General features: G+C 52.6%; 5 protein-coding genes across 5 annotated transcripts; 1 reads left to right on the forward strand and 4 right to left on the reverse strand.

The window, feature by feature from the left end:
• The first annotated feature begins 249 nt into the window (after positions 1–249).
• Positions 250–805, forward strand: SEPMUDRAFT_149096 (uncharacterized protein). Its single transcript, XM_016905337.1, has one exon. It carries the CDS (start codon positions 259–261, stop codon positions 514–516), a length of 258 nt encoding a protein of 85 aa, XP_016760530.1. The 5' UTR covers positions 250–258; the 3' UTR covers positions 517–805.
• A 307-nt stretch (positions 806–1,112) lies between these two features.
• On the reverse strand, positions 1,113–1,986 carry SEPMUDRAFT_125614 (uncharacterized protein). The gene is made up of 2 exons (XM_016902001.1): positions 1,857–1,986; positions 1,113–1,745 (listed from the first exon to the last, which is right to left on the reverse strand). Exon 2 carries the CDS (start codon positions 1,454–1,456, stop codon positions 1,157–1,159), a length of 300 nt encoding a protein of 99 aa, XP_016760531.1. The 5' UTR covers positions 1,457–1,745; positions 1,857–1,986; the 3' UTR covers positions 1,113–1,156.
• An 814-nt stretch (positions 1,987–2,800) lies between these two features.
• Positions 2,801–5,575, reverse strand: SEPMUDRAFT_149097 (RING finger protein). Its single transcript, XM_016905338.1, has 3 exons — positions 4,971–5,575; positions 3,472–4,917; positions 2,801–3,422 (listed from the first exon to the last, which is right to left on the reverse strand). The coding sequence occupies exons 1-3, from the start codon at positions 5,062–5,064 to the stop codon at positions 3,394–3,396; spliced, it is 1,569 nt and encodes a 522-aa protein (XP_016760532.1). The 5' UTR covers positions 5,065–5,575; the 3' UTR covers positions 2,801–3,393.
• A 263-nt stretch (positions 5,576–5,838) lies between these two features.
• SEPMUDRAFT_149099 (translation initiation factor eIF-2B subunit epsilon) lies at positions 5,839–8,288 on the reverse strand. Its single transcript, XM_016905339.1, has 2 exons — positions 7,999–8,288; positions 5,839–7,936 (listed from the first exon to the last, which is right to left on the reverse strand). Exons 1-2 carry the CDS (start codon positions 8,262–8,264, stop codon positions 6,067–6,069), a joined length of 2,136 nt encoding a protein of 711 aa, XP_016760533.1. The 5' UTR covers positions 8,265–8,288; the 3' UTR covers positions 5,839–6,066.
• Positions 8,289–8,560: 272 nt separating this feature from the next.
• On the reverse strand, positions 8,561–11,628 carry SEPMUDRAFT_149100 (stress response transcription factor SrrA/Skn7). Its single transcript, XM_016905340.1, has 6 exons — positions 11,002–11,628; positions 10,912–10,928; positions 10,785–10,857; positions 10,568–10,711; positions 9,376–10,504; positions 8,561–9,315 (listed from the first exon to the last, which is right to left on the reverse strand). The coding sequence occupies exons 1-6, from the start codon at positions 11,044–11,046 to the stop codon at positions 8,828–8,830; spliced, it is 1,896 nt and encodes a 631-aa protein (XP_016760534.1). The 5' UTR covers positions 11,047–11,628; the 3' UTR covers positions 8,561–8,827.
• Between the last annotated feature and the right edge of the window lie 672 nt (positions 11,629–12,300).

The following is a 12,300-nucleotide window of genomic DNA, read 5'->3' on the forward strand; positions in this document are numbered from 1 at the left end:
ATCTTTCGTTGATTCTGGGAGCAGGTGTTGCGGCTGTGCCATTGTGTGTGTGAGAGAGAGAGGGGAGGCGATTCGCGACACCTATCTTCTCTCAATCTTCTAACGAAGATTCTCAAAGGGTTCGAGAGGGGAGAAACGCGTCACATGTCGGTACCAGGGTACGACAGGTGGTGCGGTGTCGACAGCGCAGGCTTCTTCGAAGTTTCGAACTCACTAGGAGGGCCTGTACGCTAGAACCCGCAAAGCACCAGAATCAGCATGGTGGGATGGCATACAAGACTGGGCGTCGTCCTACGTTCGGCTCCTTGCGCAGACATGAGTAAACGCAACTGCCAACAGATACTCGATACGGTATCAGGAATGGCACGAATCATCAACACAGCTGGCCTGCAATTTGAGAAGGGTGTCGTGAGTGATAGGCCAATTAATGCAGAAAGTCAAGACGTGAAGTCTAAATATTGGCCCCACCGTCATCGTAGGGCTCCCGCTACGTCCTTAGCAAAAGTACAGGACTAGCCGAACAGTGCGGTTGTTAACGGTCTTGCGCCAACGACCTGAAAGAGGAAGCTTCGCGAACGCCAATCGATTGCTACAGACTACAAGGGTGCACGAAAGGTAGAAGCTCCAACCTCAGAGGCCTGTCCGAACGACGGGCTGGTGCCATCATGTTGACTCGGGTCAGAAGAAAGCTATCACACCGACACAGGCTCGACTTGCCGCATAACAGAAATTGTGCCATCATAAGTGGTTCACATCCTAGGGCGTAGTTTCGACACCAACAACAAGACATCCCACCGCATCCTCACCCACATCACAGGCTTCACAGCCAAGTGGTTTGCCTGAACAGGCATTTACGCAGGCAGTGGACGATAGGTATGGGGCCCTACTCCTGTCAACGCGAACTGCAAGGACAGCAATGCCATGCAAACTCAAAAGTCGGCGAGCCTTGCAAGGATCAGAGATTCCCTTGTCCTGAACAACACACGCAATGGACATGCCTTGCATCAATATACCACCCATATCCATGTTCCCGCCATCCCCTGAGATATCCCTCCACAACCAGGATATCCTTCGCCCTCGACAGCCCACAGGGATGTGCTACATGGGAGTAGCTCAAGGTCTACAGGCTTCCCGCCAACCCTACTCCCTTCCCGTGCTACGCGATGAATCTGTGGATCTCGTAAGACTCCATCTCCGTAACCGGGGCGAGGGGCCACAAAGATGCGAAAATTCCCGAGTTATGACGAATGCTGCGACGTAACCAGAGCGGCGCTACTCGAGGCGACGGCTGGAGAGGTGGAAATAGTAGGGAAATCGGCCTCTTCACAGTAAAGGGCCCGCCCTGACGTATAGCAGCACCGCTGTCGAGAAAGCTTGGCACGTGCAGTGCGTCAGTAATGCAATGGGGGATTACAGCGTTTTTCCGCATGCAAATTTGCAGCACGGATTTCCACATACTTGGTCCCATGGACGAGAGAAGTCAACTACGGCATCCAGCGGTTATCCTGCTGCAATCCCACGTTACCCCTGATTGTGTATAAGGCTGGCTGGCCACATAGAAACGAGGTACGAGTCTCACAGTGGTAGTACGTTTGGCATATATCCGCACTCCGATCCAGTACACATCCGAAGTATTGCTGTCGACGCCCCTGGTTCAGCCCATCTCATGTGCCCCACGAGGGCATTAGGGTTGAAGGAGCGTGAGAGAGGTGTTCTTCCAGAACTAGTGAGTACTATTGCTGAATGTGGGTAACCCCCTGGATTGTGCGTTGTTCCTGGGCAGACATTCAACTTTTCGATTTCTTTTCCCCCAATTCACACACCTCCCTTGCTTACTTTTAGTCATTCCCAAATAGGCTTCCCGACGCAGTGAGATGTGTCCATGTAGTTGCAAGAAAGAAGAAAAAGAAGAAGAAGGAGATAGTGGATGAGGATGATGACGATGTTACCGTTGAGCCAGCTCTGATGATGTTGGAGTTCAAATATTCACTCAGATACAGAAACCAAACCTAAGGTAGGTATACATTGTAGAAGGAGGCTACGACGCGAGTCGTCACCGTCAAGCCTCTTGATCTTTACCTTTTTCTTCTTCTTCTTCTTCTTCTTCTTCTTCTTCTTCTTCTTTCTGTTTATAGCAGCTATTGAAATATCTCCATTTTCTCAAACAGGTACATGAATGATAAGCAAAAGACTGTTGCTATTCAAATTTAAAAAGGGGAATAAGTTAAGGTACCTGGTAAGGTAGGTCGTCAGGTAGATGATATATCTATTGGGTATACAAATATATATGCACCTTACCTACATGTACATACTTCTCGAAATATTTAGATATACTTTTTTCTCAAACACAAGGCTTCGTCAATTCAATAGTATACCTACCGTATCTTGGCTTCCAATCCTATCTTCACATACTCTATATGTACCTTCTCTCTCTTTAGGTGATGTCTATCCTCCTTTGATTATATCTTCCTTTGATTATATCCCCCGTCGATTACATCCTCCTCCAGTCCTCCTTCGGTCGTTTCTCGGGGTCATTCTCGGTCGTTGATACAGGGCAAAAATACTTTTTTCTTCTTTTTACTTTCTAAGCGAGGTTCCACAGAAAAAGAAAAGAAAAAAAGGAGTATGTTGGCTCGTAGGAAGTCTGTCACGAGAGAAGGAGGGCATGCAGGCATTTGTGAGTGTCATTGAGAAACGGAAGTACCCGCCTACCTTCCCTGCCTACCGACGGTCGACTTGCAGTCTTCTCTACAAGCTCGAACATAATAAAACGTAGGAATTGTTTAAAAACACAATACTGCTCTGAAGCTAGGTGGTAATACCAATACGAGTGTCGTTGAGCAAATTCGACTCTTGAAATACTTGTTCTTGCTCCTGCTACCTACACGCCTCGTGCACCCTTCTAGCACACAGACACTGCTAACTCGCTCGCCCGCCGGCGCCCATTGCAAAGTCTTGTCATGAAAACTCCGAGTCATGCCTGTGGTCATTAATGCGTACTGCCTGCCCAAAAAGAAACAACGCCACTCTAGCCAGCATTAGTCGCGTACTGAGAGAAAGAGAGAGAAGAAGCAGAAGAAGTATTGCCACCAGCACCACGCATGCGCTAGCCAGCCCCAATCAATGAACGCCATGATTCCTTCCCATTTCTCCTTGCATCGAGAATGCAGCTGGATCTGAGAATGCCTGCGGGTATTCGAACCCATTCATGGTCATACAATGATAGTCCCGGGATCGATCATGACAAGCCAAGACTTGTCATGTACGACCTTTGAACGTGTCATGATGGTAGCCATCAGCCGAGCCCAGTATCTCGGTGTGATGTGTCTGTTCGTGTCGAGCGTCTTTGTTTCTGTCGAAGCTCGATCGACCTGATGTCAGATCCGGATGCATCTAGATATCGATAGTGAACTTCCAGTTGACTGCCATCATGTCAGTAGCGTTCGAAACAACAGGAGCGAGATGACGTACCATCCTTGAGATTCTTGGCAGTGTCATCTAGTAAGACAATGCGCCGCTGATTGCAGTAGCTCGTCTTGTCCATCATGTCGACCTTTAGCTCTGAAAGTTGCTCAGTGGGCTTCTCAAACATTTCCGACAAATTCTCGACCGCCATTTCGAGATCCTTCTGGTTATCTTCAAAAATTTCAGTCTGATTATTGCGCTCCAGATAATATGCAAATGCATATGTCCACTTCAGTGTTTGGCGGCACAACTGGAGCGCGTGCGAGGCGTTCTCGAGAAATTGTACCTCAATCCAGGAAAGACCGGACTGATTCTGGAGCAACTGCATCTTCTTCTCCGTCTTCTCGTAGATGTTCTTGTCGAGCTTGGCAGATTGTTCGTGGTTGGCGTAGCGATTGTAATAGTGCAGGTAGCGCTCGAGCGATTGTCGGCTCCTAGCCTGCGCATCTCGAGCATCGGATCCGGACTTCTCTTCGAAGCGATTGCAATTGTACCAGGACGTTCCGTGCTCTGACCACACTCCCATGCACATCCAGCAAAACTCGTTACGGCACTTGCGACAAGTCATATGATTGCAGCCGCCGTTCTTTTCAATCGTAGAGTTGCACTTGGGGCATTCTTTCGTGTTCGCATTGATCCAGTTCGCTGTCTCGCTGTCATCTTCGCACTTTTTGAGCCACTGCTTCACCAGCTTACAGGGGCAGGGCTGATGATCTGCTAACGTGCATCCAAAACAGAAGTTGTGCTTTCCCTCACAAGTGACCGTGGGCACAATGCGATTGAGGTCTCGCTTCTTAACCGAGCATTCGATGGCGTAAATGCACTCTGGGGCCGGGCACCATTTCAAATTCTCCTTGTCGTCGACATAGGTTCGCATGAGCAGCTCATGATATCGATCTTTCAGCTCCGATGGCACCAGGAGCTCCAGTGATTTAGTGTCCACGACGTTATTGCAACCATCACCTGGGCACTTGATCCGTGCAGCTTCTCCCTCGTCTCGAATCTTTTGACCCAGATATTGGCGATAGCAATCCACGCAGTATCTATGTCCACACTTCATCGCGAAACTCTGCAGACCTGGCTCGTCCTCGCAGCATATTTCGCAAGCGAATCCATCTATCGTTTCGATCCGAGGTGGTGTCCGCTGGAGATCCTGTCCGAGACCTGCCTTTTCCAAGATGGCTTCCTGGTCGTCCATGTACTGCTCAATGACTCGCTCTTTGTTCCATCGTCCGTACCGTAATAGAATGGCAGTTGCTTCGCGTGGTTGCTCGAGTAAGGTGGAGACCTCTGTAATCTGCTGCTCTTGCTGTGCCTGGATATCGTCGGGACTGTAGGATTTGAAATCGACCTCGAAAGCCTTCTTCTGCGGCTTCATGAGCTTGTCTTGGGATTGGAACATGTCGCCCCCGTCGTCTTCGTCGTTGAAGTCGTCCATATCGCCGTCGGAATCTATCGTAGGGTCAGCATTTCCACTCTGCAGGACCAGCACGAGATGCACTTGCCATTAGCGCCGAAGTCGACGCTACTGTCTTCGTCCTCCATCATTCCCATGTCCGCACTGCTCGCCATGCTCTGGACTTCGTCGTCGCTCTCCATGGCGTCTTTCTCGCTAGCCAGCGTCTGCGGAGTGGCCGGCAGCGCCGCGTCCACAGATTCCTCGATGTGGTGCGCGGTCTTGCTCGCTTTCCGGGAAGTGCTGTGGAGGGAATTGGAAGTATCGATGTCACTTCTCTTTCTCTTGGCGGTAGGCGTGATGGGCCAGCTGAAGGCTGCCTCGTACAACGACGAGACAGGCTATGTGGGCGAAAAGGGGTGTGGGTTTCGCTCGTGGCGGTGGTTTTGGTAGGTTCGATGAGATTCTGGGGCCGAAAGGTCGGTCTGAGCTGCTGCGGGGCGTGGGCTCAGAGTGCGGTGTATCGGCTGTGCATGAGCGAGCGAGCGGAGAGGGGCGACAGCGGAGGCGGAGGCGGAGATGGAGGCGACGACGACGATGACGATGACGACGACAGCGGAATGAGTTTATGGCACAGGTCGGTGGGTGTGAGGTGCAGGCACATCAGGTCAGGTAGATGCGTAATGCTCAGAGATGGTCCCGTCTGGTTCTGGCCGGTTGCCTCGCGAGATGACGAGGGAAGGAACACAAACAGGGAGCCGGAAGCGGAGTCGGCGCAGGCACGGGCACGGACAGGCACGTTCCGAGGGGTGAAGAAGAAGAACAAAGACGTGGAGGCTTGGCGTTGGTCGAAACGACTCCTGGATAGCTCCTCTTCTTGTCTCGAGCGTCTCCAGTGAGTGGTTGTTGGCACTGTAGAAGGATACTTACTGTACCTGTACCTGAGCACGGGGAGATAGGAGGGAGAGGAAGGCAGTGGCAAATGGAACGGCAATACCCCTGTCTAGCCGTACCGCAAGTGATGTGAATGTGTCAGCTGCCTCCGGTCACGCATCTGGACGCACTACTACCTCACCTACTACCTACTACTCCTACAGGCATTGTGACCATCTTGATGTCTTGACCTCTTGACGGTGAGGTATCTCTTGACCTGCTCAGTCATCATCATCATTGACCTCTTGACGGTAAGGTATCTCTTGACATGATCAGTCATCATCATCATCATCGTCATCGTCATCGTCGCTGTCCTCTTCACTCTCCTCTTCATCACTAGCACACAGCGCGTCCACAAGCGGCTCAGTGTCCTTGCGGACAGCCACCATCTCCTCGGACGCAGAACTTCGGGCGTCGTTCCACCACAATTCGAAGCCGTCTGGCTCGAAAGTGTCATCTTGTGCGAGCGCGTTCGACAGGTACAGCAAGATCCGGGAGCCCTGCTTGCGGTGCACCAGATCGCTTTGAAGGTACAGCAACCATGCGGCCTGTTCTTTCTTTGATGACACGTACGCCGTGATGATTTCGGTGTAAGTTGGTATGAGCTCAGACACGGCCTCCTTCGGTGTCTTTCCCGCCTCCACAATCTGCGAGAGGCGTTTGGAGAAGGCAGTCGCCGTGACTCGCTGAATCTGTGTATCATCGGCATTCACTCCCAGAATCAATGCTTTGAATTCGGTCTTCATGTCGTCGATCGAGTTGCCCTTGGCCATGTCGTCGACCATGGAGTGGACAGCCTCCTGGTGGAAGTCCTTGGCCTTCTGTCTGGTTTCACCACTTTCATCGGATGCAGCCGAAGCAAAACTGTCGCTTCGTGCGCTATCGCCTCTCATGTGCGGAGCTGCGAGATCGTCGTCTGAGTCTTCGTCGATGCTGCTGATGGAGTCATCGTCGATCAGACTCAGATCCTGCACGCCAGCAACCAGGGTGTTGAGCACCTCTTCTTCCTCCTCGTCTATCTCCATGTGAAAGCCAGTGCCGTCGGGTCCAACGATTTGGGGATCGGCTGGCATCTCGACGGTTTCATCGTGATTCCTGCCACGTTTCCGCTTCAACCTAGTGATTCGGTGCTTGCCAGAAACTTTGATGCCGTCCGAGATGTGTACCCGGTCCCCAATCAGCGCACCATTTTCCACGTGGCACCCGTTGCCAATGACAGCATCATTGCCGATGATTGCTTTCTCTATCACCGCATCATCACCAATCCTCGCGCCGTCCCAAATGTGTGCTCCGTCGATCTTGGCTCGTGCACCTATGATACATCGTCTTCCAATCACACTGTTTGTGACTGCAGCGTGCTCTCCCAGAGTGGTGTCTGCGCCCAGTATGACTTGATGACCCATCTGAGTGGTTCGCGCCATAGTGCTACCATCTTCGAGGTATACGTTGCGGGAATATTGTTTGAATGACTGGCCAGGGAGAATGTTGAAGTCCGGTGTCAGCGGATATGTCCACCGACCCATCATATCCATGCTGATGGCATCAAATGCCCGCAAACTGATGATCCTGGCGGCATAGCCTTTGGTGACAACGTGCGTGTGGACCGTGTATTGGTACGTCTCAAAGTCCTTCAGGGTGCCGTAAAGAAAGCCACGCCTCGGGAGTTGCCAGTCAAAGTTGTCAGTGTACTGAGCAAGCACTTCCTGTGTACAGATATCGATGCCGCAATCGATCAAGTCTTCACGAACTTCCAATTCGACGTGATCCTCGAGCACATCGCCCGGGATATCTAGCACTGCGGTCTCACCCGGTCGCAGTTGCTCGTAGTGTACGCAGCGGTGCGAGTCAGGATCAAGGACGAAGACGCGACGTTGTTGAGGCGACTTCGTCCTGTGCACCTGACCCGCCTCGCGAAGTACCATCGTCATGAGCGCCTTTTTGTCTTTCTCTCTGCGGGCTCGATGCGCGGCGAGAGCGTCTTGCAGTGGAATGTTGGCCACCACGTCGCCATAAACGGCGATGAAGTCACCCGTGATACGGCCCTTGGCGTCCATGTCACGCATACAGTCGCCGACGGACCTCGAAGCAGACTTGATGATTTCCAAAGAGAATGGCGCCGTGGAGGCCTTCCATTGAGAGCGACTATTGTGTTCAATTAGTGAGCTGATCAAAAGAATCGTGATCTGGTGGGGTGGTGGCCATACTTGAGGTAGTCCTCCACCGCATCTGTGTGATTGCCGCAGTACACATAGACCTGCTGCACCCCCGTCGCAGCCAGGAACCGGAGTGTGTACTCGATCAAAGGTGTACCGGCCAGGGGCAGAAGACATCTCGGACGTTCGATGGTGAATGGACTGAACCGAGTCTCGAAGGAGTCTGCAAACACGACGGCCTGCAGTTTCTCGTCTGTCTGTTCCTCATCCCCCCTGTTCTCCCTGCCGGAGCCGCTCTTCTTTCCTTTTGGCGGCATTTTGGATGGTCCGCGGTAGGAAATGTGTCGGGTTTGTGTTGTGATTGTTTGGAGATTGGATTGAGTTGTTAACGCTGGAAATATCACTGCTGACTCACATTCTTGCGCTAAGAAAAGCACAGATCGACGCGAGCGAACTAGGTTTGGGACGCTTTCTCTCGCTTACTGTATTAACAGCCTCACATAGCCGGATTACAGGAATGGTCTGGTGGTTCTAGCATTCACATATTGGATCTGCTCATTCACTTGATAACGCGACTATTGAGCAACTATAACATCGACACATGCAACTGTGCCCGTCGTTCCTTCCTTGCGGCTCCTTGAGCTTCATCACCTGGACGTATTCCCTGTCCAGTGCAGTGCCCGTCCTTTCTACTGCGCAATCGAGGTCGCAGGATACTAAGGTCTTCAGAACAACCGATATCGCCCCCTGCCAGCATGGAGCAGATCCAACGGCGCGAAAGCCCTGCGCCGCGTTCCCCATGGCGCGGCGCAGAGAGGATATCTACCTACATCCCTTATGTACAGAACCATCGCCTAATCGAGCCAATCGCCCACTAATGTCACCTTGGCGGCCGTTGCAACATTTGTGGGGGAGGTACCGCTAACGTTCCCATGGGCCCAGATGTGTACATATGCTGCCTTTTGGCATCGCCTGCCATCTCAGGCCCACCAGTAATGCTGTCAATCGCTCGTCTTTGCGCAACGTGCGGCGGTATCATGCCGCTCGCGGGTGGTGCATACATTTGCGTTGACGGAGCGTGCAGCACGGGTTGCGCATACGGCGCCGACACCACGTATGGTCCCTCGTCTCCAAGGTTGCTGTTCGAAGGCGAGCCTCCAGTAAGCTGATTCGGCGAATTCCAGTTACTCGCTGTGGCAGGTGATGTCGCTGGCGAGTCTTCGCTCTTCAAGCTTCGATTGTTGGCTTTCAAAGGGGGCGGCATGGGTTCTATGCCCTGCTGCCCCTTTTTCAGATGCGACAAGTGCTTCTCGAGCATCGCGAGCAGGCCCTCCTTCGTGAACGGTTTGGGTAGCACGTCGTTCATGCCTATCATGGTTGTCAGTCAGGTGTTGTTTTTGTGCTCATACAGTAAAATTGGCAACATACCGTGCTGGAAGTACATCGAGATATCATCACTCCTTATGTTGGAAGTCATAGCAATAATTGGTGTTGCAGTGTCAAACTGTCGTACGAGGTGTGTTGCCGATACGCCGTCCAGATTCGGCATAATAATATCCATGAGTACAAGGTCGTACTTGGCGCCTGAGTTCAGCTTATTCACCGCCTCTAGGCCATCCAGCGCGCTATCAATATGGCACTGAAATGCGAACAGGAACTTTCCGCCAATTCTCCTGCACGTTTGGTCGTCCTCTACCAATAGAATTTGAGGCTGTCTCACCCAACCAGGATCGACTTGTGTACTTTTCTTCCTTACGTCTGTAGGCTGCGGCGGCTGGTGGAAATTCCCATCGGCCCCTTTCGCCGGTAATGAGTATGGAATATTGTTGACGTGTTCGCTGTACATGGGATCAATTCCTTGCGGGTTCTGTCCGATCGGATATACCATGTTATCGAGGTCGTAACCATGCGAGCTTGAAGAACCTGCCGAATTGGGCTGAGCCCCCCGGCTCGAAGATCGTGTGACACCATTGCGCGCCAAATGGTCAGGCGGTGGTGTCGTGAGTGCGGCATTCATCCGAATCTGTGCTTCATTCATCTGCTCTAGATTGCGGGTGTTGAGCATGTGATCTGCATTCACTTGTTCGAGCAACTTCGAAGCATGTTGTAGCGGTGATGCTGGCACATCCTCCTCTGGGGGTGGTGGTACCGCCGCTGCACTCCCTGGCGCATTCGCTCCATTCACTCCGGTACCATTCGCAAATGGATTCGGATTCACAATCCTGCTCTCCCTCCTTCTTTGCGCATCCACCGAGTTCAAAAAGTTCATCACGTACTGCATCACGTGCTCGTGATTGATCACCGTCTTCTGCACGCCTATTAATTCCTGCATCATAATCGTATGATGAATGTTGAGCTCGTTGTATCGTTCCTGAAGCGACTGCAACTGTTGCTGAGTGGCGACGAGCTGTGTATTGATCATGTCGACCTGCTGCGTGGGCATCATGTCGGCCTCGGTTCCTGTATTGGCCTTTCGCGGTGCCGGCGCTTTCCGCCTGATGTTGTCTAAGGCGTCCTTGTTATTCATTTTGAAGTCGGGGTGTTTGAACTCCCAGGCCTGCGCAGGTGTATGTGTGAGTTCAACTTCGCTTCATGCAGCGTTCTCAAGAGCCTTACTTACCCCGGGCCCGTACGGTGAGGTTCCGCCTTCTTCGTTGTTATGCCGCACTTTATGGAAATCATATTTGTTGAGCTGCCGCACGAAGCTGGCGAAGTTGCTGTGCTTGAAGTGTTTCGGCAGAATGTGTTTCGTGAATTTTTCGTTCTGCGCGCAGGTCAGCGCACATGTTTCCCTCCTCCATCCGCGGCCACACCTCCTTCTAGAAGTCCACTCATACCTCTAGTACCACGAAGCTGTCGCCCTCGTTCCCCCAGCGCACCACGCTCTCGTCCTGGGGGCATTCTAGCATTCTGAAAGATGTATGTTAGCATCCAGGTATGCGGTGCCTGGGAGGACAAGCTCACTTGTACAGCTTGCGAACCTGCCATCACTGGTCAGCACACATGTCTCACACTGTCCGGGCAGATTCCTGCCATGTCTTCTGTCCCACATACAAAGTCGCTGCTATTGTTGGCCCCTTGGCCCGACTGACTGTCCATCTCGGCGGCGGTGTGGGGTGACGGCGGTCGCGGCGTGCGTGCGGTGGAGTGACCTTCTCATGCGCTCGTGTTCCGTCGCGTCCCTCTCGCTCTCTCGTGGCAGCAAGGTCGAGTCTGTACACGGCGTCGTCCGAATGCGGGCAGCTGCAGTGTATGCGCGACGCCTCGGCGCTGGCGCTGAGGTTCTGCCAGCCAGCACGCCCGTCGTCACAGGCACCCGCGCCGGCTTTGTGTGGAGGGCAGAGAGAGTGTGTCCCCGTCCGGCGAGGAATGTTGCAGATCCTATTCAGGAGCGCGACTCGAGAACTCGAGACCCAGATCTGTTCGGTAGCCAGGGTTCGTTTGAAAGGAAACAATAGAACTGACACGAGGGCAGGGAAACAGTGGTCGTAAATGCGGTGCGATTATTAGAGACCACGACGACGATACAGCCCGGTTGAGTAGACTCTCTGGGTTGGCGTCCCGAGACTGCGTCGATCTGCGCGCCGAGAGGAACGCCGTCGTGCACACACAATACGTCACGGCGTATGTACAGTGTTCGAGAAGTGAGCTTTCGTGTACGGTGTACCAAGATTTCAGGAGGGCGGGAGAGATGAGGATACAGGGGACAACACGAGGAGGAGACACTGTTGGTATTATCATCTGCTCCAGGCGACAAGGGAACAACAGGATAGTTCTCTCCGCCGTGCAGCAGCATCGGCCACGATCTTGCCAGCCCCTCGTGAATGATTACGCTTCTGTAGCGTAACGGTAGTGCTCTTGTTCTGATCGTGGCAGATCTTCCAGTGGATAACAAGGTACAAGTAGTAGGGGACTACCCACTGCCGCCTTTCTCTGTAGGTAGGTATGGCTGTGTATTCCGTTCAGCCAAGCCAGCGTCGTGGATCTACAATGCGACAGCGACTGGATGCTTTCACTTTGGACAGATTCACATGGTGCTCCACATCCTCGCCTGATCATGCCTCACTGCCTCAGCCCTCCCAAGCCATATCCTTGGTACGTCCGAAAAAGGCATTGCAGCACAATAAATTTCAGTCCAGCCACAAAAGCAAAAAAACGTGACGCCGCGTCGCCGCCTTGTTGTGTAACAGTGATAGGCTGGCCGCCAACGGCCGCTATGGCGTGGTGGTCGCTTATCGTGGCAGCAACGAGAGGATACGAAGGCGTCCGCGGAAGTATATTGCTGGTTTAGATGGTCACGAGATGACCAGCGGAATGGACGGCTTCACCTTGAGCTGGACTGAGAGATGTGAA

The sequence above is a fragment of the Sphaerulina musiva genome, assembly GCF_000320565.1.
Source record: "Sphaerulina musiva SO2202 unplaced genomic scaffold SEPMUscaffold_5, whole genome shotgun sequence".
Classification (NCBI taxonomy): domain Eukaryota; kingdom Fungi; phylum Ascomycota; class Dothideomycetes; order Mycosphaerellales; family Mycosphaerellaceae; genus Sphaerulina; species Sphaerulina musiva.